This window comes from Trachypithecus francoisi, unplaced genomic scaffold, assembly GCF_009764315.1.
Source record: "Trachypithecus francoisi isolate TF-2019V2 unplaced genomic scaffold, Tfra_2.0 Lachesis_group12, whole genome shotgun sequence".
Taxonomy (NCBI): domain Eukaryota; kingdom Metazoa; phylum Chordata; class Mammalia; order Primates; family Cercopithecidae; genus Trachypithecus; species Trachypithecus francoisi.
Genome location: NW_022681457.1, coordinates 66064358 through 66087063, shown reverse-complemented (window position 1 = coordinate 66087063; position 22706 = coordinate 66064358). Strand labels below are relative to the sequence as shown.

At 42.2% G+C, this 22706-nt stretch overlaps 1 protein-coding gene and 1 long non-coding RNA gene across 3 annotated transcripts in view; one reads left to right on the top strand and one right to left on the bottom strand.

The window, feature by feature from the left end:
* The window catches only part of ZNF566 (zinc finger protein 566), a 44450-nt gene that overhangs the window by 2150 nt on the left and 19594 nt on the right, over positions 1 to 22706 (bottom strand). Inside the window, exon 4 of one of the 2 annotated variants that reach the window (XM_033225944.1) lies at positions 22479 to 22577. In XM_033225944.1, the coding sequence (XP_033081835.1) occupies positions 22479 to 22577 (99 nt within the window). The remainder of the gene's footprint in view (positions 1 to 22478; positions 22578 to 22706) is intronic. The other variant, XM_033225946.1, reaches the window with a different exon arrangement.
* On the top strand, positions 37 to 16664 carry LOC117092418. The gene is made up of 3 exons (XR_004440807.1): positions 37 to 130; positions 12982 to 12988; positions 16653 to 16664. It is a non-coding gene; the product is annotated as an uncharacterized LOC117092418 (long non-coding RNA).

Here is a 22706-nt window from a genome sequence, read left to right as displayed (position 1 = left end):
TTTTATTAGCCATACTTGTTACGTATTGTCTATGGATGCTTTTGTGCTAAAAGGGCAGAAGTGAGTAGTTATGACACAGAATGTGTGAACTGCAAACCTAAAATACTTACTATTTGCCTTTCAAGAAAAAGTTTGGGCTGGGCGCGGTGGCTCAAGCCTGTAATCCCAGCACTTTGGGAGGCCGAGACAGGCGGATCACGAGGTCAGGAGATTGAGACCATCCTGGCTAACACAGTGAAACCCTGTCTCTACTAAAAAATACAAAAAACTAGCCGGGCGAGGTGGCGGGCGCCTGTAGTCCCAGCTACTCGGGAGGCTGAGGCAGGAGAATGGCGTAAACCCGGCAGGAGGAGCTTGCAGTGAGCTGAGATCCGGCCACTGCACTCCAGCCTGGGCGACAGAGCGAGACTCTGTCTCAAAAAGAAAAGAAAAAGTTTGCCAGCCCCTGGTTAGATATGCATTGTCTAACACGGTAGCTGCTAGCTACATGTCGTTTTCAAAATTTCAAATAATTTAAATGAAGTGTGCATTTTATTTTGAAATAAACAGCCGAACTTGAAAATTCAGTTTCTCAGTCACACTATTCACATCTCCAATGTTCAACAGCCAAACTTGGCTGGTAGCTTTTGTACTGGAAGTCTGTACTAAACATCACAAATATAAAACATTTCCAACACCACTGAATGTTCTCTTGGATAGCCCTGGTCTGGATTCTGTAACTGGAGGTCCAGAGCTCTTTAAAAAATGATAAGGAACTAGAGGGTAGCCATCCAGAAGAAAGTCTAGCTTAAGAAAAGTCAAGAGTGGAATGAACATAGTATGAGTGGTAGGTAGGACTCATTTGCGCACAGATATGATATACGTTTGGGGTTTGATGAAAATAGAGTTTGTCTTGTAATTCTGAGATGCTGGCCTTTGTTAAAGAGAAGAGAGGACTTAATAAGTACATGAGCACTATAGTAGTGATGACTGACGGGTAGAAAAGACATTTGTAGGTTCAAGAAACGGAGAGAGAGTAAAATGGAAGGCATTGTATGCTACTGACAGATCAGAGATACTAGATTCAGTTACATGCATTTTATACTCAAACTTGAATAATTATAAGCCTTGTTTTCTTGGGCAAATCAGTTCAACTTTCCAAACCTGCAGTTTTCTGTCTAATACAATAGGAATTATAGCCCTTACAACTGTTGTGAGGATTGGGATTAATGTTTGTAAATACCACGGAAGAATTCCGCCAGGCACGGTGGCTTATGCCTGTAATCCCAGCCCTTTGGGAGGCCCAGGCAGGTGGATCACGAGGTCAGGAGTTTGAGATCAGCCTGACCCAAATGGTGAAATCCCGTCTCTACTAAAAATACAAAAATTAGCCGGGTGTGGTAGCGCGCGCCTATAATCCCAGCTACTCAGGAGGCTGAGGCAGGAGAATTGCTTGAACCCAGGAGGCGGAGGTTGCAGTGAGCCAAGATAGCGCCACTGCACTCCAACCTAGGGAACAGAGCGAGACTCCGTCTCAAACAAACAAACGAACAGACAACACACAAAAAAAGAATTTCCATACAAAAGTGGGGACATTAGGCCCGACCCCTTGACTCCTAAAAAAAATAAAGTCAGGGAGAATAGCTAGAAGACTTGAAAGTCACTGACTCTTAGACAAGGAAATGGAGGGGTAAGGAAGGTACAGCTTTGTAAACTATTATAATATACATGTAATACAAATACATTTTTATTTTTATTTTTTGGGACGGAGTCTGGCTCTGTCTCCCAGGCTGGAGTGCAGTGGCCGGATCTCAGCTCACTGCAAGCTCCGCCTCGCGGGTTTACGCCATTCTCCTGCCTCAGCCTCTGGAGTAGCTGGGACTACAGGCGCCTGCCACCTCGCCCGGCTAGTTTTTTGTATTTTTTTAGTAGAGACGGGGTTTCACCGTGTTAGCCAGGATGGTCTCGATCTCCTGATCTTGTGATCCGCCCGTCTCGGCCTCCCAAAGTGCTGGGATTACAGGCTTGAGCCACCGCGCCCGGCCACAAATACATTTTTAAAAGAAATAGCTTGGTCTGGTTACAGAGGGACAGGATCTCAGCTAGTATTCTTATCACTTATCCATGGAGAAAGAAATGACTATGAAATGAGCTATGATGAAAAGAAAAAATGAGTATAGCAAGGTGGTTGAGAAAACTGAAGGCTTTAGGGTTGTAAAAGAGGTCTGAATTCTGGACTTTCTTTTTTTTTTTTTTAGACAGAGTCTCGTTCTGTAGCCCAAACTGGAGTGCAGTGGCCGGATCTCAGCTCACTGCAAGCCCCACCTTTCGGGTTCATGCCATTCTCCTGCCTCAGCCTCCCGAGTAGCTGGAACTGTAGGCGCCCACCACCTCGCCCGGCTAGTTTTTTGTATTTTTTAGTAGAGACGGGGTTTCACCCGGTTAGCCAGGATGGTCTCGATCTCCTGACCTCGTGATCCACCCGTCTCGGCCTCCCAAAGTGCTGGGATTACAGGCTTGAGCCACCGCGCCCGGCCAATTCTGGACTTTTTAACTAGCTGAGGGGCCATAGACAAATTATGAAACCTCAATGAACACTGTTTTTATCATCTGTAAAACCATCAAGTGTATGACACTAGTAGGTACTCAATCTTTTTGTGGAATAACGTTCTGAATTATGTAAGGAAGATAGTTTGAAATCATACTAGATGATATGGTAAAAATGTACATCATGCCGGGCGCAGTGGCTCAAGCCTGTAATCCCTGCACTTCGGGAGGTCGAGGTGGGCGGATCACGAGGTCAGGAGATCGAGACCATCTTGGCCAACACGGTGAAAACCCATCTCTACTAAAAATACAAAAAATTAGCTGGGCGAGGTAGCGGGCGCCTGTAGTCCCAGCTACTCCGGAGGCTGAGGCAGGAGAATGGCCTGAACCCGAGAGGCGAGGCTTGCAGTGAGCCAAGATCGCGCCACTGCACTCCAGCCTGGGTGACAGAGTGAGACTCCGCCTCAAAAAAAAACCAAAAAACCAAAAAAAAAAAAAAAAGGACATCATACAATCTTTCTCTGATAGCTATAAGGCATTTAATTTGATCACTGAATCCCAAACAAAAGACATGAGAGGAAATTACCACTAGATTTAACTTATAAGAAACACCAAAAAGAGTTCTTCAAGTAGAAAGAAAGGGACACTAACAATATAAAAATATAAAACTCATTGTAAAGGTATGAATATAGTTATATTCAGAATACTCTGATAATGTAATAATAGTGCATAAATCACTTTTAACTCTAGTATAAAAGTTAATAGACAAGGTTGGGCACAGTGGCTCACACCTGTAATCCTAGCACTTTGGGATGCTGGGGCGGGCCGATCACAAGGTCAGGAGTTCGACACAAGCCTGACCAATATGGTGAAATCCCGTCTCTACTAAAAATATAAAAATTAGCTGGGTAGGTAGCGTGTGCCTGTAATCCCAGTTACTCAGGAGGCTGAGGCAGGAGAATTGCTTGAACCCGGGAGGTAGAGGTACAGTGAGCTGAATTCGTGCCACTGCACTCCAGCCTGGGTGACAGAGAAAGACTCTGTCTCAAAAAAAAAAAAAAAAAAAAGTTAAAAGACAAAGGTATTAAAAATAAACCTACAATCATTTGCTAATAGATGCACAATATATAAAAGATGTACATTGTAACATCAATAACGTAATGTAGGTGGAAAAATGCAGACTTTTGTATGTGGTCAAAGTTAAGCTATTATGATTACTATTATTATTATTATTGAGAAACAGGGTCTTGCTCTGTAGCCCAGGCCAGAGTTCTCACTGTAGCCTCAACCTCCTGGGCTCAAAGGATCCTCCTACCTCAACCTCCTGAGTAGCTGGAACTAGATGTGTACCACCACACCTGGTTAACTTTTTTTTGAGACAGTCTTGCTCTGTCTCCCAGGCTGGAGTGCAGTGGCGCAATCTCGGTTTGCTGCAACCTCCGCCTCCCAGGTTCAAGCAATTCTCCTGCCTCAGCCTCCCAAGTAGCTGGGATTACAGGTGCCTGCCACCGCATCTGGTTAATTTTTTGTATTTTTAGTAGAGACAAAGTTTCATCATGGTGGCCAGACTGCTTTCAAACTCCTGACCTCAAGAGATCCTTAAACATTTTGGTAGAGACAGGGTCTCACTATGTTGCCCAGGCTGGTCTCAAATTTCTGGGCTCAAGCGATCCTTCCACCTCAGCCTCCCAAAGTGCTGGGAATACAGGTGGGAGCCACCACACCCAGCCTAAACTTAAGTTATTATTAGCTTACAATAGACTGTTATAACTATGAGATGTTTTATGTAAGCCTTATGGTAACCACAAAGAAAAACTCTCTAGTAGATACACTGAAGACAAGGAGACATCAAATCATACCACCATAAAAAATCAAATCAGAAAGAAAGAGTGAGATAGGAACAAAGACACCATAAAACAGACAGGATTAGCTCGGCAGAGTGGTGCACAACTATAGGCCCAGTTACTTGAGAGGTTGAGGCAGGAAGACTGCCTGAACCCAGGAGTTCAAAACCAGAGTGAGTTATGATCATGCCACTGTACTCTAGCCTGGGCAACAGAGAGAGACCTCATCTCTAAAACAACACCACCACCACAAATGAAGAATCATAAGCGACTACTATGAATAATTATATGCCAACAAATTGGATAAACTAGGAAAAAAAGGATACATTCCTAGAAACATACAACTACCAAGCCTGAATCATGAAGAAAGAGAAAATCTGAACAGACCAATTATGAGTAGGATAGTTCAATCAGTAATCCAAAACCTCCTAATAAAGAAGAGACAAAGACTTGATGGCTTCACAAGTAAATTCTATCGAACACTTAAAGAAGAATTAACTCCAATTCTTCTCAAACGCTTCCAAAATGCTGAAGACGGAACACTTCCAAACTCATTTTATGAGGATAGTATTCACCTGATATCAAAGCCCGGCAAAAAATCTACAAGAAAATAACAGGCCAATATCCTTGATGAACATAGATACAGAAATCCTCAACAAAATACTAGCAAATGGAATTCAACAGCACATTATAAGGATCATACGCCATGATCAAGGGAGATTTATTCCTAGGATACAGGGACGTTTCAACATAAGCAAATCAATCAATGTGATACATCACATTAACAGAGGGAAGGACAAAAACCATATGATCATTTCAGTAGACACAGAAAAATAATCTTACAAAATTGAACATACTTCCATAATCAACACTCTCTCAACAAATTAGGTGTACAAGGAATCTACCTCAACATAATAAAGGCCATATATGACAAACCTACAGCTAACATTATCCTCAACATTGGAAAGATAAAGGTTTTTCCACTAAGATCAGAAACAAGACAAGGATGTCTGCTCTTGACACTCTGCTCAACATAGTACCAAAAGTCCTTTTTATTCATTTAAGGCAATAAAAAGGAATAAAAGCCATCCAAATTCAAAAAAACCCTAGAGGATCTACCATAAAACTGTTAGAAGTAATAAATGTTATTTATTTACAGCTCAGTGTGCTCATACCAGTAATTCCAGCACTTTGGGAGGCCAAGGCGGGTGGATCATGAGGTCAGGAGATTGAGACCATCCTGGCTAACATGGTGAAACCCCTACTAAAAATACAAAAAATTAGCCGGGCGTGGCGGCAGGCCCCTGTAGTCCCAGCTAACAGAGAGGCTAAGGCAGGAGAATGGCATAAACGTGGGAGGCGGAGCTTGCAGTGAGCCGAGATTGCGCCACTGCACTGCAGCCTGGGCGATAGAGCAAGACTCCGTCTCAAAAAAAAAAAAAAAAAAAAAGAGTTATAAATGTATGTGTATTCAGTAAGATACAAAAATCGGTTGTTTCGATACACTAGCAACAAATTATCAGAAAAAGAAATCAAGAAAACAATCCTGTGTATAATAACATCAAAAAGAATAAAATACTTGGGAAAAAATTTAACAAAGGAAATCTGTATACATAAAACTATAAAACATTGATTAAAAAAAATGAAGACGGCCGGGCGCGGTGGCTCACGCCTGTAATCCCAGCACTTTGGGAGGCCGAGGCGGGCGGATCACAAGGTCAGGAGATCGAGACCATGGTGAAACCCCGTCTCTACCAAAAATACAAAAAATTAGCCGGGCGCGGTGGCGGGCGCCTGTAGTCCCAGCTACTCAGGAGGCTGAGGCAGGAGAATGGCGTGAACCCGGGAGGCGGAGCTTGCAGTGAGCCGAGATCGCGCCACTGCACTCCAGCCTGGGCGACAGAGCCAGACTCTGCCTCAAAAAAAAAAAAAAAAAAAAAAAAAAAAAAAATGAAGACACGCCAGGCGTGGTGGATAACGCCTGTAATCATAGCACTTTGGAAAGCCAAGGCAGGTGGATTGGCTGAGCTCAGGAGTTCAAGACTAGCCTGGGCAACATAGTGAAGCCCCATCTCTACTAAAATTCAAAGAATAAATAAATAAATAAAAGAAAAAAAAATTAGCTGGGCGTGGCAGCATGTGCCTGTAGTCCCAGCCACTCGGGAGGCTGAGGCAGAAGAATTGCTTGAACCCGGAGGCATAGATTGTAGTGAGCTGAGATCACACCACTGCACTCCAGCCTGAGCAACAGAGTGAGACTCTTGTCTAAAAAAAAATTGCATTAAATAGAAAAGGGTGTGGTGGGGAGCTAGGAGAGGGATAGGATTAGAAGAAATACCTAATGTAGATGACGGGTTGATGGGTGCAGCAAACCACCATGGCATGTGTATACCTACGTAACAAACCTGCACATTCTGCACATGTATCCCAGAACTTAAAGTATAATAAAAAAAATGAAGCCACAAATAAATGAAAATATATTCTGTATTCATAAATGGGAAGAATTAATATTGTTAAAATGTCCATACAACCCAAAGCAATGTACAGATTCAGTGGAATCCCTAACAAAATTCCAAAGGTACTTTTCACAGAAACAGCAAAAACAATCCTAAAATTCATACGGAACCATAAAAGACCCTGAATAGTCAAGGTAATCTTGAACAAGAAGAACAAAGCTGGAGGCATCACTACATCAGATAGATTTCAAAACAGATGACAAAGCTGCAGTAATCAAAACAGCATGGCACTGGCATAAAAATAGACACATCAACCAATGGTCTATTGGTTCCATCAACCAATGGAACAGAATACAGAACCAAGAATCCATACAGAACCCTTGCATTTATGGTCATTGGATTTTCAATAAAAATGCCAAGAACACACAATGGAGAAAAGACAGTTCAATAAATGGTGATGAGAAACTGGATGTCCACATGCAAAAGAATAAAATAGAATTCCTATCACATACATATACAAAAGTGAACTCAAAATGGATTAAAGACTTAAACATAAGACACAAAACTATAAAACTACTAGAAGAAAACAGAGGAGGGAAAGTTCCATGACATCAGTCTAGGCAATGATTTTTTGCATATGACCCCAAAACACAGAAAAGAAAAGCAAAAAATAGAAAAATGTGATTACATCAAACTAAAAAGCTTCTGCACAGCAAAGGAAACAACAGAGTAAAGAGACTATCCACAGAGCGGGATAAAATATTTTCAAGCCTTGTATCTGGTAAGATGCTAATATCCAACATATATAAGGAACTCAACTCAGTAACAAGAAAACAAATAACCCAATTTAAAAAGTGGGCATTTCTCAAAAGAAGACATAGAAACAGCCAATAGGTATATGAAAAAACACTCAACATTACTAATCATCAGGAAAATGGAAATTGAAACCACAATGAAATATCACCTCATTGCCGGATACCATGGCTCAGGTCTATAATCCCAGCACTTTGGGAGGCCAAGGCAGGTGGATCACTTGAGGTCAGGAGTTCGACACCAGCCTGACCAACATGACGAAACCCCATCTCTACTAAAATACAAAAAGTATCCAGGCATAGTGGCGGGCACCTGTAATCTCAGCTACTTGGGAGGCTGAGGCGGGAGAATCACTTGAACCCGAGAGGCAGAGGTTGCAGTGAGCCGAGATTACACCACTGCACTCCAGCCTGGGCAACAAGAGTGAGACTCCATCTCAAACAAACAAACAAACAAACAAACAAAATCCTCTCACACCTGTCAGAACTGCTATAATCAAAAGGACAAAAAAATAACAAGTGTTGGAAAGGATGTGGCAAAAAGGGAATCCTTGTACACTGTTAGCATAAATTGAAACAGCCATTACCAAAAACAGCATGGAGGTTTCTCAAAACTACCCTATAACCCAGCAAACTCACTTCTGGGTATATATCCAAATGAAATCAAATCAGTATGGGGAAAAAATATCTGCATTCTTATGTTCATTGCAGCATCATTCATGATAGCCAAGATATGGAATCAATGGATACATTGATAAAGAAAATGTGATGTGTGGGTGTATATATGTATACACACACACACACACACAATGGAATGTGTGTGTATATATACAAATACACAAACACTGGAATATTATTAAACCTTAAAAATGAAGAAAATCCTGTTACTTTCAACAACATAGATAAAGCTGGAGGGCATATGTGAAATAAGCCAGGCACAGAAAGACAGATACTGCAGTGATCTCACTTATATATGAACTCTAAAACGTTGAACTCATAGAAGAAGAGCGTAGAATGAAGGTTGCCAGGGGTTGGGGGATGGAGGAAAGAATATATTGGTCAAACGGTACAAAGTTCCAGTTATGCAGAATAAAAAATTTCTGGAGATCTAATATACAGCATTATATATTAATAGTATGTACTGCCATGTAAGTACATACCATTAATAGTAATACCAGTACAGAATGTATACCATGGTAACTATAGTTTATAATACTGTATTATATACTTGGAATTTATTATGGGAGTAGATCTTAATGTTCTTACCATATACACATATATACAAATTGGTAACTGTGTGATGTGACAGATACATTAATTGGCTTGATTATGGTAATCATTTCACAATGCGTACACATATATCAAAACACCTAATTGTATACTGTAAATATATATATATATATTTTTTTTTTTTTGAGAAAGTTTTCGCTCTTGTTGCCCAGGCTGGAGTGCAATGGCACGATCTTGGCTCACTGCAACCTCTGCCTCCTGGGTTCAAGCAATTCTCCTGCCTCAGTCTCCCAAGTAGCTGGGACTACAGGCATGCACCACCACACCAGGCTAATTTTTGTATTTTTAGTAGAGATGGGTTTCGCCATATTGGTCAGGCTGGTCACACAATCCTGACCTCAGGTGATCCACCTGCCTCGGCCCCCCAAAAGTGCTGGGATTACAGGCTTGAGCCACCACACCCAGCCAATATATATAATTTCTATTTGCCAAATATACCTCAATAAAGCTAGGGAAAAAGCTGGAATGAATCGTCTAAAAAACTTTCAGAGAAGGATGAAAATGATGACAGAAAACAGTAAGTCACAGGGAAGAAAAATTGACGTAAGAAATAAAATGAATGTAAAATATGAATTCTGGAAGGAAAATATGGCAATGATATAGAACCCTAATAAAACAAATTTCCAGGGTTGATGAAAACTCTTAGTACTCAGATGGTTCCCTTTTTGCTGAGCAATATATATGAGGAAAGTGGTTTTTGTTTCATTTTGTTTTTGCCTCAGCCTCCCAAGTAGCTAGGATTACAGGCATGCACCACCACGCCTGGCTAACTTTTGTATTTTTAGTAGAGATGGGGTTTCACCATCTTGGCCAGGCTGGTCTTGAACTCCTGATCTTGTGATCCACCCACCTTGGCCTCCCAAGCTGCTGGGATTACAGGCGTGAGCCACCGCACCCAGCCTATTAAATTTTTTTTTTTTTTGAGATGGAATCTTGCTCTGTTGCCCAGGCGAGAGTATAGGGGCGTGATCTCAGCTCACTGCAACCTCCGCCTCCTGGGTTCAAAAGATCCTCCTGCCTCAGCCTCTCAAGTAGCTGAGATCACACCCAGTTAATGTTTTTATATTTTTAGTAAAGACAGGTTTCAACACATTGGCCAGGCTGGTCTCGAACTCCTGACCTCAAGTGATCTGCCCACCTCGACCTCCCAAAGTGCTGGGATTACAGGCGTAAGCCACTGTGCCTGGCTTCCATAGGATTAAAAGAAGATCGAGGGTCTTACAGAATAATATTCAGAATGCCTTAGGATACCATCCAAAATCACTCAACATATGAAGAATGAAGAAAATGTTAACTCATATAGCAAAAGACAACAGACACCAAAATAAAGGTGATTCATGTTGGAATTATCAGATAATGACTTTAAAGCAGCTATTTTAAAAATGCTTGAACAAGGAATCATGCACACTCTGCAAACCAATATAAAAATAGAAAGTTTCAGCAAAAGAGTAGAAGATATAAAGAAGAATAAACACATTTTAGAACTGAAAAGTGCAGGAGCCGAAATAAAAACCACTCAAAAGCAGAATGGAGGTAATAAAGTCAATAAACTTGAAGATAGTTCAAAAGAAATTAGCTAATATGAATAACAGTGAAAATAAGATGGAAAATGTAAAAAGAACACAGCCTCTGGGAATGTAAAACAAGAAAAGATTTAACATTTGAGTCATCAGGGTTTCAGAAGAAGAGAAAGTACAGGACTCAAAAAAGATTTGAAGAAATAATGGCTGAAAACTTACTAATTTTGGTGAAAGATACAACAAACAAAGCCATTTTGAGAAGCTCAGCCACCCGAAATAGGATAAACCAAAGAAATCCATAGTCAGATATATCATAATCAAACTGCTGAAAATGAAAGACAAAAGAAATCGTGAAAGAACTGTAAAAAAATAATGTATTTCTTTTAGGTGAAACAATGATTTGAATGACTAGATTACTCTTCATAAACTCTGGAGGCCAGAAAAAAGTGGAACAATAATTTATTGTGCTGAAAAAAAGAGCTGTCAATCCGGAATTTTATTTTATTTTATTTTATTTTATTTTATTTTTTTGAGACGGAGTCTCGCTCTGCCACCCAGGCTGGAGTGCAGTGGCCAGATCTCAGCTCACTGCAAGCTCCGCCTCCGGGTTTACGCCATTCTCCTGCCTCAGCCTCCCGAGTAGCTGGGACTACAGGCGCCCGCCTCGTCGCCCGGCTAGTTTTTTTTTGTATTTTTAAGTAGAGACAGGGTTTCACCATATTAGCCAGGGTGGTCTCGATCTCCTGACTTCGTGATCCGCCCGTCTCGGCCTCCCAAAGTGCTGGGATTACAGGCTTGAGCCACCGCGCCCGGCCTCGGAATTTTATATCTAGCAAAAATATCCTTCAGTAATGAAGGTGAAATTAAGGAAAGTAATATTGCAAATGTACGTTGCAGCTCAGGCTGTGCCCTCAGGGTCTGTGTGGGAGTAGGCAATAGTGGGGACAGTGGTTAGTGAAAGAGCCTGCACTCCTTCTCAAAGGGGTTAAGTGCTTGTTAAATCCAGGAGACAGCTGTCATGTAAGAATGAAGGTCCAGTGCTGCTTTCCAGCTCTCCAAAGAAAACCAGAAATCCAGATTTCCATATTAAATCCCCTGATAGCTTGAGGCTGGTAACTAATTCAGAACTTTAGAGAACTGCAGGGGCAGCACCAAACACAAACATGTATAGGATACACCCTGAGTCACTAGGTTGTTACTTTAGTGGAGTTTTCTGTTTCTTTGAACTTCAGAAATTATACCAAGATACATCTAATTAAAATTCTTGGCTGGGCGCAGTGGCTCACGCCTGTGATCCCAGCACTCTGGGAGGCCGAGGCGGGCGGATCACCTGAGGTCAAGAGTTCGAGACCAGCCTGGCCAACATAGTAAAACCTCGTCTCTACTAAAAATAAAAAAACAATAAAAAAAAAAATAGCTAGGCTTAGTGGTTAATTTGACTTGTTTATTGCATAGGGTAGAGATAATTCCAGCTGGAGTGTAGTGGTGAACCCACAGCTCACTGCAGTCTGGACCTCCTGGGCTCAAGTGATCCTCCTACCTTAGCCCACGAGTAGCTGAAACCACAGACGTGTGCCACTATGTGTGCAGTCCCAGCTACTCGGGGAGGCTGAGGCAGGAGAATCCCTTGAACCCAGGAGGGAGAGGTTGCAGTGAGCCAAGATCGCGCCACTGCACTCCAGCCTGGGCGACAGAGCGAGACTCTGTCTCAGAAAAAATAAATAAATTAAAAAATAATAAAACATAAAATAAATCCTATGGAGATGGTTGATACTTTTGTTTTAATAGGTATTGACCGTGTTGGGTTCAGGCTGCAAGTTCCAACAAGCCTTGTGTGGACTGTGACTCCAGTGTCAGTTTTCAAGGCCTTTGCAGTGTTATTTGGATTTGTCCACTGTGTGCACCATCCAATCCAATCTGAAACTTACACTTTAGTTCTTAAAGTCTTTGATATGTTATTTAGGGACAGATCCACATATATTCAGGCAAAAATGAGCCTAAGAGTTCCTAAAAACTGAGTTTTTTTGAACTTTGGGCTTTTTTGTTTGTTTGTTTGTTTTAGATGGAGTTTCGCTCTTGTTGCCCAGGCTGGAGTGCAATGGCATGATCTCGGCTCACCCCAACCTCCGCCTCCCGGGTTCAAGCAATTCTCCTGCCTCAGCCTCCCGAGTAGCTGAGATTACAGGCATGTGTCACCATGCCCAGCTGATTTTGTATTTTTAGTAGAGACGGGGTTTCTCCATGTTGGTCAAGCTGGTCTCAAACTCCCGACCTCAGGTGATCCACCCACCTCGGCCTACAAAAGTGCTGCGATTACAGGCGTGAGCCACCATGCCGGGGCCAACTTTGGGTTTTTTGAACTTGAACATGGGTTGCTTTTTTGAACTTGTTCCTTTCTGGGATCTTCTTGATACTTTCTAGTTCCCTGGAGCTCCCCTGTTCAGTTCTCCAGTCATAATGCTGGGGTTTTAGTTACCTCCCTCTGCTGTATACTTTCTATAGCTATGCCTGGGTATGGCAGGAGGAAACAGAGAAAAAAAGTAATGGGGGCTCACTCCACAGCAACTCTAATAGGAAAAGAAGATTCCTACCCCTTGTAGTTTGAGATACCTGCAGGCCCCCACTGCTTCCACTGTTGCTGCTGCTGCTGTGAGATTGTCTGGAGGCTGGGACGTGCAAAAACCGGCAGGGGGAATATAGACACATATTTGTGTATATATACATATATGTATGTATGTACACATGTATGTAAATACACACACAAGCAAGAGATTGCTCCAATCTCTCTTGGTGTTAAGAATCCCATTTCCTCCCATCCTGGCTACTGTGGTGAAACCCCATCTCTACTAAAAATACAAAAAATTAGCCGGGTGTGGTGGCACATGCCTGTAATCCAAGCTAGTCGGGAAGCTGAGGCAGGAGGATTGCTTGAACCGAGGAGATGGAGGTTGCAGTGAGCCGAGAATGAGCCACTGCACTCCAGCCTAGGTGGCAGAGCGAGACTCTGTCCCTCGCAAAAAAAAGAATCCCATTTCCTGTGCCTTCTGCCAAAACTAGAAGGCTTATCTTGGGCCAGGTGCGGTAATCCCAGCACTTTGGGAGGCCAAGATGGGAGGACTACTTGAGCCCAGGAGTTCAAAATCAGCCTAGACAACACAGGGAGACCTGGTTTCTATCACAATTTTAAAAATTAGTTGGGCATGGGGGCACACATCTGCAGTTTCAGCTACTCGGGGAAGTAGGAAGATCGCTTGAGCCCAGGAGGTCCAGACTGCAGTGAGCTGTGGGTTCACCACTACACTCCAGCTGGAATTATCTCTGTGTATACCCTATGCAATAAACAAGTCAACTGCATTTGTAGACCGCCAAAAATATACAGAAAATACCTAGAAATAAAATATCAAATGAACTATAAGCCCTTTTTTGGGATAAGTTTATAAAAATACACTGAAATACCATCAAGAAGGCCTAAATAAATGGAGAAAAGTACTGTGATAATGGCAGACATGATTTAATATAATAAAGATATCAGTTACTACTAAAGTGATATAAAAATTCAATGTAATTTTTTTTTTTTTTTTTGAGACAGAATCTCGCTCTGTTGCCCAGGCTACAGTACAGTGGTACCATCTTGGCTCACTGCAATCTCTGCCTCCTGGGTTCAAGTGATTCTCATGCCTCGGACTCCCGAGTAGCTGGGACAACAGGTGTGCGCCACCACACCTGGCTAATTTTTGTGTTTGCTTTTGTTGATTTTTTTTTTTTTTTTTTTGAGACAGAGTCTCACTCCATCACCCAGACGGGAGTGCAGTGGCACAATCTCGGTTCACTGCAACCTCCACCTTCTGGGTTCAAGCAATTCTTGTGCCTCTACCTCCCGAGTGGCTGGGATTACAGTTGTGCGCTACCACGCCTGGCTAATTTTTGTATTTTTAGTACAGCCAGGGTTTTACCATGTTGGCCAGGCTGGTCTCGAACTCCTGGCCTCAACTGATCTGCCCACCTCGGCCTCCCAAAATGCTGAGATTACAGGCGTGAGCCACCATACCTGGCCAAATTCAATGTAATTATACATATTAAAAACTCAACATTTTAAATAAAACATAAAGTAATTTTTAATACTATATGAAAGATCACAGAGATAAGTATAACCAACACACGCCTAAAGAAAAGGTGGAGGGATATGTCCTACCAGAAATCAAGACTTCGTATATAAACATGAGTAATTTAGGCAGGGATAACAAGGCTCAAAGTAACAAGAAAGACCCGTGCATATATGAAATCTGAATATATGACAGAGGAGCATTGTTGATCAGTGAAGAATAGATGGAGTTTTCATTTGAGAGGGAAACATAATTTTTTTTTTTAGAAGATGGTGTTTCCCTCTGTTACCCAGGCTGGTTTTGAATTCCTGGGCTCAAGCAACCCTCCTGCCTTAACCTCCCCAAGTGCTGGGATTATAGGCATAAGTTACCACACCCAGCCAATTCGTTTTCTATACAGGAAAAATAACTGATCTGCATCTCATACTATTCATAAAAATCAATTAAAGTTGCATTCATAGGGCTTTAATAAGAAAGCGAAAACATAAAAATTCTTGGGAGTTCGAGATCAGCATGGGCAACACGGCAAAACCCTGTCTCTACAAAAAATATAAAAAGTTAGCCAGGAGTGACAGCACGTGCCTGCAGTCTCAGGAGGCTGAGGTGAGAGGATCACCTGAGCCTAGCAGGTAGAAGCTGCAGTGAGCTGTGATTGTTCCACTGCACTCTAGCCTGTCTGACTTTTTCTGTCTAAAAAAAAAAAAAAAAAAAAAATCTAGGAATTAAAATAGCAAATTGGGCTAGGAAAGGTTTCTGAGGATCCAAAAAGTATAAAGCATACAGGAAAAAGATAAAAATGTTTACAAGCGGCCGGGCGCGGTGGCTCAAGCCTGTAATCCCAGCACTTTGGGAGGCTGAGGCGGGCGGATCACGAGGTCAGGAGATCGAGACCATCCTGGCTAACACGGTGAAAACCCGTCTCTATTAAAAAATACAAAAAATTAGCCGGGCGAGATGGCGGGCGCCTGTAGTCCCAGCTACTCGGGAGGCTGAGGCAGGAGAATGGCGTAAACCCGGGAGGCGGAGCTTGCAGTGAGCTGAGATCCGGCCACTGGACTCCAGCCTGGGCAACAGAGCGAGACTCCGTCTCAAAAAAAAAAAAAAAAAAAAAAATGTTTACAAGCAATATATAATTTAACCATTAAACATACAATTTGACAATATTAACACAAATAATTACTATTCATCAAAAGATATCATAACAAAAGTGAATAAAAAAGATGTAAACTGGAAAACATATCTACAAACCATGTGATTGACCAAAAATGAGTATCTAGAATTTATACAAGGAATTCCTACAAATCTTAGGAAAAAGACAAATTAGCCTAATACAAAAGGGATCAAAATGACATTACACAGAAGAGACACTAATGACCAATAAACGTATGGAAAGGTAATTATCTTCAATAACGACCAGGGAAATTTAATTTAAAATGATAAAATAAGATTTCATACTCATCAATCAGATTATCAAAAAATGAAAATATCTTATCATAAGGAGAGATGGTGGAACAAAAGTACTTCCCACATAAACTAATACATCACTTGGAAAACAGTTTGGCATCACCTTGCCAAGTTGAGTAAGCATGTACACCAAGATCCCGCAATGGTATTCCTAAGTGTATTTCCTAACAAATCTCTTGCACATGTAAGTCTGCAGATGTAAAGATTATTGTCATAATTATATGTTTATGTATATACATTCTATATATTCTACTATGTTTATAAACATAGTTTATACCATTTTAAGGGAAAAATTTAATGGACAGGTTGAAAAGTGTAAAAGTCATTGTTACAGAATATATTAGCAAATCAACACAAATGAAGGCCAAAGAAATATATATAAAGGCAGTATAAATGGAAAAATAGATGAAGAGTAAGAGACACAGGAGATAATACAGACGTTTTATGTCAGTCTAACAGAAGGAAAAAAGGAAATGGTAACAAGGCAATATTTGAAGAGATGACTACTAAGAATTTCCTATCACACACAAAAAAGATGTAAGTCCTCAGACTGAAAAATGCTACCAGAGGCAAAGCATAACAGGAATAAAGCTAACCATATCTGAATTTATCACAGTAAAAATTTAGCCTGTTAGAGGAAAACATTTTTCTCTCATGGAAAGGAACAAGAATCGTCTATTAAAAAGAAAACAGTGGAGAATATCTTCATGGCCTTGTGGCAGGCAAAGATATATTAAAAAAGACAACAATGTACAGCTGGCCCTCTGTACCAGGTGGGAGGGGTGAGGAGGGTTGAGGTTTGGTTCCAGGATCATGGCAGACACCAAAATCTGCAGATGCTCAAGTCCCTTATACAAAATGGCACAGTAAGTTGGTTTAAACCAACTATGGCTCTCAACCTATTAATACAGAGGGCCAACTACATGTATTTTACATCCATGATTGGTTGAGTCTGTGGATGCAGAATCCACGAATAGGAAGGGCTGACTATACATATGTGGTGATTCCATTTATGTAAGATTCAAATATAGGCTAAGGAAGAATTTCTTAAGTCCCTAGAAGTGTGAAGCATAAAAGAAAAGATAGATACATTTGACTACAGTAATCATTAAAAACTTCTGCTCACAGAAAAGAAAACCATAAAGAGAGCTAAATTCAATTCAGAGTAGAAAAAGATACTTGTAGTTTGTAGAACATGCAAAGTCCCATAAGCAGAATATATAAAGAACCCTTACACATTATTAAGAAAAATACAGACGGCCAGGCGCGGTGGCTCAAGCCTGTATTCCCAGCACTTTGGGAGGCCGAGACGGGCGGATCACAAGGTCAGGAGATCGAGACCATCCTGGCTAACATGGTGAAACCCCGTCTCTACTAAAAATACCAAAAAATTACCCAGGTGTGGTGGCGGGCGCCTGTAGTCCCAGCTACTCGGGAGGCTGAGGCAGGAGAATGGTGTGAACCCAGGAGGTGGAGCTTGCAGTGAGCTGAGAGCATGCCACTGCACTCCAGCCTGGGGGACAGAGCAAGACTCCATCTCAAAAACAAAAACAAAAAAAACAAAATAAAATAAAAAAGAAAAATACAGACAATTCAACAGAAAAACAGGCAGAAGATTTGAGCAGGCAATTCACTAAAGAATTTCAGCTGGGTGTGGTGGCTCACACCTGCAATCCTAGCACTTTGGGAGGCCAAGACAGGCTGATCACAAGGTCAGGAGATCAAGGCCAGCCTGGCCAACACAGTGAAACACTGTCTCTACTAAAAATACAAAAACTTAGCGGGGCATGGTGGTGGGCACCTGTAATCCCAGCTACTCCGGAGGCTGAGGCAGAAGAATCGTTTGAACCCGAGAAGCGGAGTTTGCAGTGAGCCAAGATCTCACCACTGCACTCTAGCCTGGCCAACATTGCGAGACTCTGTCTCAAAAAAAAAAAAATAAAGAATTTCCAAAAACTAAAAATGATATGAAAATGTGTGCTAAAACTCATCAGTAAAGAAAGAAACTTGGGCCGGGCGTGGTGGCTCAAGCCTGTAATCCCAGCACTTTGGGAGGCCGAGACGGGTGGATCACGAGGTCAGGAGATCGAGACCATCCTGGCTAACACGGTGAAACCCCGTCTCTACTAAAAAATACAAAAAACTAGCTGTGCGAGGTGGCGGGCGCCTGTAGTCCCAGCTACTCAGGAGGCTGAGGCAGGAGAATGAAACCCGGGGGGCGGAGCTTGCAGTGAGCTGAGATCCGGCCACTGCACTCCAGCCTGGGCAACTCCGTCTCAAAAAAAAAGAAGCAAGAAAGAAACTTGGCTGGGCATGGTGGCTCAAGACTGTAATCCCAGTATTTTGGGAGGCTGACACAGGTGGATCACTTGAGGTCAGGAGTTCAAGATCAGCCTGGCCAACATAGTGAAACCATATCTCTACTAAAAATATAAAAATTAGCTGGGCATGGTGGCATGTGCTTGTAATTCCAGCTACCTGGGAGGCTGAGGTGAGAGAACTGCTTGAACCTGGGAGGTGAAGGTTGCAGTGAGCTAAGATCGTGTCACTGTACTCCAGCCTGAGTGACAGAGCGAGACTCTGTCTCAAAAAAAAAAAAAAAAAAGAAGGAACTGTAAGTTAAAACCATACCATACCAAATTATTATTATACACTCACTAACTGATAAAAATCAAAGTTTGGGCTGGGTGTGGTAGCTCATGCCTATAATCCCAGCACTTTGGGAGGCCGAGGCAGGCAGATCACCTGAGGTCAGGAGTTCGAGAGCAGCCTGATCAATAGGGAGAAACCCCATCTCTACTAAAAATGCAAAATTAGCCAGGCGTGGTGGCGCATGCCTGTAATCCCAGCTACTTCGGAGGCTGAGGCAGAAGAATCACTTGAACCTAGGAGGCAGAGGTTGCGGTGAGTCAAGATTGCATCATTGCACTCCAGCCTGGGCAACAAAAGCGAAACTCGATCTCAAAAAAAAAAAAATCAAAGTTTGATAATACCGTATATTAGGAAGCATGTGCAACAATGGGAATGTTCATATACTGCTGGTGAAATTGTAAACAAATACAAGTGTTGAAGAAAAGTTAAAATTAGGCAGCTCGGCTGAGCTAGGTGGCTCCCTCCTGTAATCCTAACACTTCGGGAGGTTCAGGTGGGAGGATCACTTGAGGCCAGGAGTTAGAGACCATCCTGGCCAACATGGCAAAACCCTGTCTCTACTAAAAATACAAAAATTAGCTGGGTGTGGTGCTGCACGCCTGTAATCCTTGCAATTTGGGAGGCTAAGGCATGAGAATTGCTTCAATCTTGGAGGCAGAAGTTGCAGTGAACCCAGATCACGCCATTACACTCCAGCCTGGATCACAGAGCTAGACTCTGTCTCAAAAAAACTAAAAAATTAGGCAGCTAGGTTGGGAGCAGTGGCTCATGTCTGTAATTCCAGCATTTTTGGAGCCTGAGGCGGTGGGATCGCTTGAGCCCAGGAGTTCCAGACCAGCCTGGGCAACATGGCAAAACCCCATCTCTACAAAAAATACAAAAAATTAACCAGGTGTGGTGGCATGCACCTGTAGTCCCATCTACCCAGGAGGCTGAGGTGGGGGGATCACGTGAGCCTAAGAGGTGGTCAAGACTGCAGTGGGCCATGATGGTGCCACTGCCCTCCAGCCTGGACAACAGCGAGACCCTGTTTCAAAAAAAAAGTAAAAGCACCCACTGGAAACCAATAGGTAAATGTTATTATTTTGCAAAGTCCATAAAAACTGAAAGAATAAACTCAGTAACAGATTAAAAGTATGAAATACAGAAATGAACAAGTTAATTATCATGCTATGGTGAAAACGTCCACTCTCACAAGTACTCAATATAATGACAATAAAGCGGTCCAGTATATGAAGAAACCACTGTAAAATTTATAGAACTTTGCATTCGAGTTATATAAGGGAGAAAATATCCATATTTTTTAGAATTACATAATAAAATTACGTAAGGGTGAAATGACATGAAGTTCTGGATTTACTTGAAATTATCTGCCATGGGGCGTGGTGGCTTACATCTGCAATCACAGAATTTGGGAGGACAAGGCAAGTGGATCACCTGAGGTCAGGAGTTCGAGACCAGCCTGGCCAACCTGGTGAAACCCCATCTCTATGAAAAATACAATAAAATTTGCCAGGCATGGTGGCGGGGTGCCTGTAATCCGAGCTACTCGGGAGGCTGAGGCAGGAGAATTGCTTGAACCCCAGAGGCAGAGGTTGCAGTGAGCTGAGATCACATCATTGCACTCCAGCCTGGGTAACAAGAACAAAACTCCATCTCAAAAACAAAGAAAAAAAAGGAAAATATTTGTGCAACAATAGGGGTACATGAGTGTGGCATGTATTTCTGATAATTTTCACAATGAAAAACAACAGTCTATGACTTGTAAAATAAATGAGCGAAAAAATTTAAAATAAAAACCACTCTTAAAGTCAAATGAAATGAATACTACCAAACATTGTGAGTGTCTGAACGCTTCAGAAATATCTTGTCTCTGGCCAGGCGCGGTGGCTCACGCCTGTAATCCCAGCGCTTTGGGAGGCTGAGGTGGGCAGATCACAAGGTCAGGAGATCGAGATCATCCTGGCTAGCATAGTGAAACCCCGTCTCTACTAAAAAATACAAAAAAATTAGCCGGGCGCGGTGGCATGCGCCTGTAATCCTAGCTACTCAGGAGGCTAAGGCAAGAGAATCGCTTGAACCTGGGAAGCGGAGGTTGCAGTGAGCTGAGATCATGCCACTGCACTCCAGCCTGGGCAACGGAGAAAGACTCTGTCTCAAAAAAAAAAAGCCATTTCTAGGTGCACAGCCTTCTGATGACTTCTTGTCTTAGAATGAAAAGATTTCCCATGGCCTGTATGGCAGACTGTACGTAAACTGACCCACTCTTTCCCACTCCTGCCTCTTTGATCTCATCTCCCACCCATGTACCCCTCTGCTACCAGTCACTGGCCTCTGGAGCTGCTCCTCAAACACAGCCAATGCACAGTTGCCTCAGGCCTTTGAAGGTCTGCGTTCCTCTATCTGGAGCAGTCTTCCGCCTAGTACCCATATACAACGACTTACTATGGTACTTCTTTGGGTCTCTGCCCAAATGTTACCATATCATTTGGTAAGATATGGTAAATTTCTCTTGCTTCTTCACATAAAATATCATCCTTTATCCCCTTCCTCTACTTCTTACTTCTTTTTAGTATTTACTATTACCTAGTATGTTATATATTCATCTATTTTCGTCTCTCTCCCTACACTGTGGGGTAGGCTCTGGGAACAAAGATTATGCATGCTCTTGTTTTTCTTCAGGCTGGAGTGCAGTGGCATGATCTTGGCTCACTGCAACCTCCACCTCTTGGGTCCAAGTGATACTCCTGCCTCAACCTCCTGAGTAGCTGGGATTATAGGCGCCTGCCACCACACCCAGCTGATTTTTGTATTTTTTAGTAGAGATGGGGTTTCATCACGTTGGCCAGGCTGGTCTCAAACTCCTGACCTCAGGTAATCTTCCTGCCTCAGCCTCCCAAAGGGCTGGGATTACAGGCATGAGTCACTGCACCCAATCACGCACGTTCTATTCATTACTGTAACCTCAGTGTTGAGAATAGTGCTGGGCATACCATAGGCACTCCAGAAACATAAACTAAATGAATGAATGTGCTGTCCTCCTCCTTCATACCAAATCTCTCTTTGCCAGCTCTTACCTTCTCCACGGAGACACAGGCCCTTTATTTCCAACCCTCTATATAAAGTCAATGACGTTCACATCAAAATCTCCCCCTATGACTTCTATGTGGATCAACCCCTCTTCTACATTGGTAGCCCTTGCTTTCTGTTAAACTCCCTATTTTAACTTCACTTATGGTGGTTCTACTTTGTAGAAGTTATTTGTAGACATGCTCTAGTACTTCTACTAGGCAGTAAGTTCTGACATTGCTTATTCCTTTTTTAAACTCTGCAGCACCTAGCCGAGTGCCTTATACATGTTAGAAAATCAGTAAATGTTGGTAAAAAATATTAATGAATCAATGAAGGCATAAACCCCATCCCAAAAAAACTTAGTAAAAGAAAATAAGTCTTGGGCAGTGCAGGAAAAAATCTATTTCTGGAGACAGTGATGCTTTTATTAGACTAAATACAAAGGCGGATGAGAAGCTAGGAAGGAAATGGACCCAAAATATGGATAGAAAGGAGTATCACTAGAAAGGGTGGAGAGGGCACCAGCTGGTTAGAACTGAGAGAGAAGAATAAGAGAAGAAAAGCAGGCAAAGTGTGTTAGGTAAGGGGGAAAGGTAGGATCATCTGAAAGCTCATGTAGAAAAGGTCTTACATTTGCACAACAGGCCAAAAGCCTTTGAGGAGAGTTTCCCAGATAGCATCTAAAAGATGCAGTCTCTCTACTGGCCAAATCACACGTTACCTGCTGTGCCTCACTTACCTGGCCACTGGCCTCTTGTTAGCTCTCTGTCAATCAACCAGGGCTCCTTCCCTTGCTCCAAGTAGGAGATCACATTGGGTTTAGAAATAGAATGCCCTGCTTACAAAAGAAGTAACAAAACAAATTTATCACGAGAATATCCTAGAATTCAAATCCAGTCCCTTCATTATAAAGAAAGACATAGCACTGCGAGAAGAGTCAAACAGAGGTATAACGGACTTATGAAAC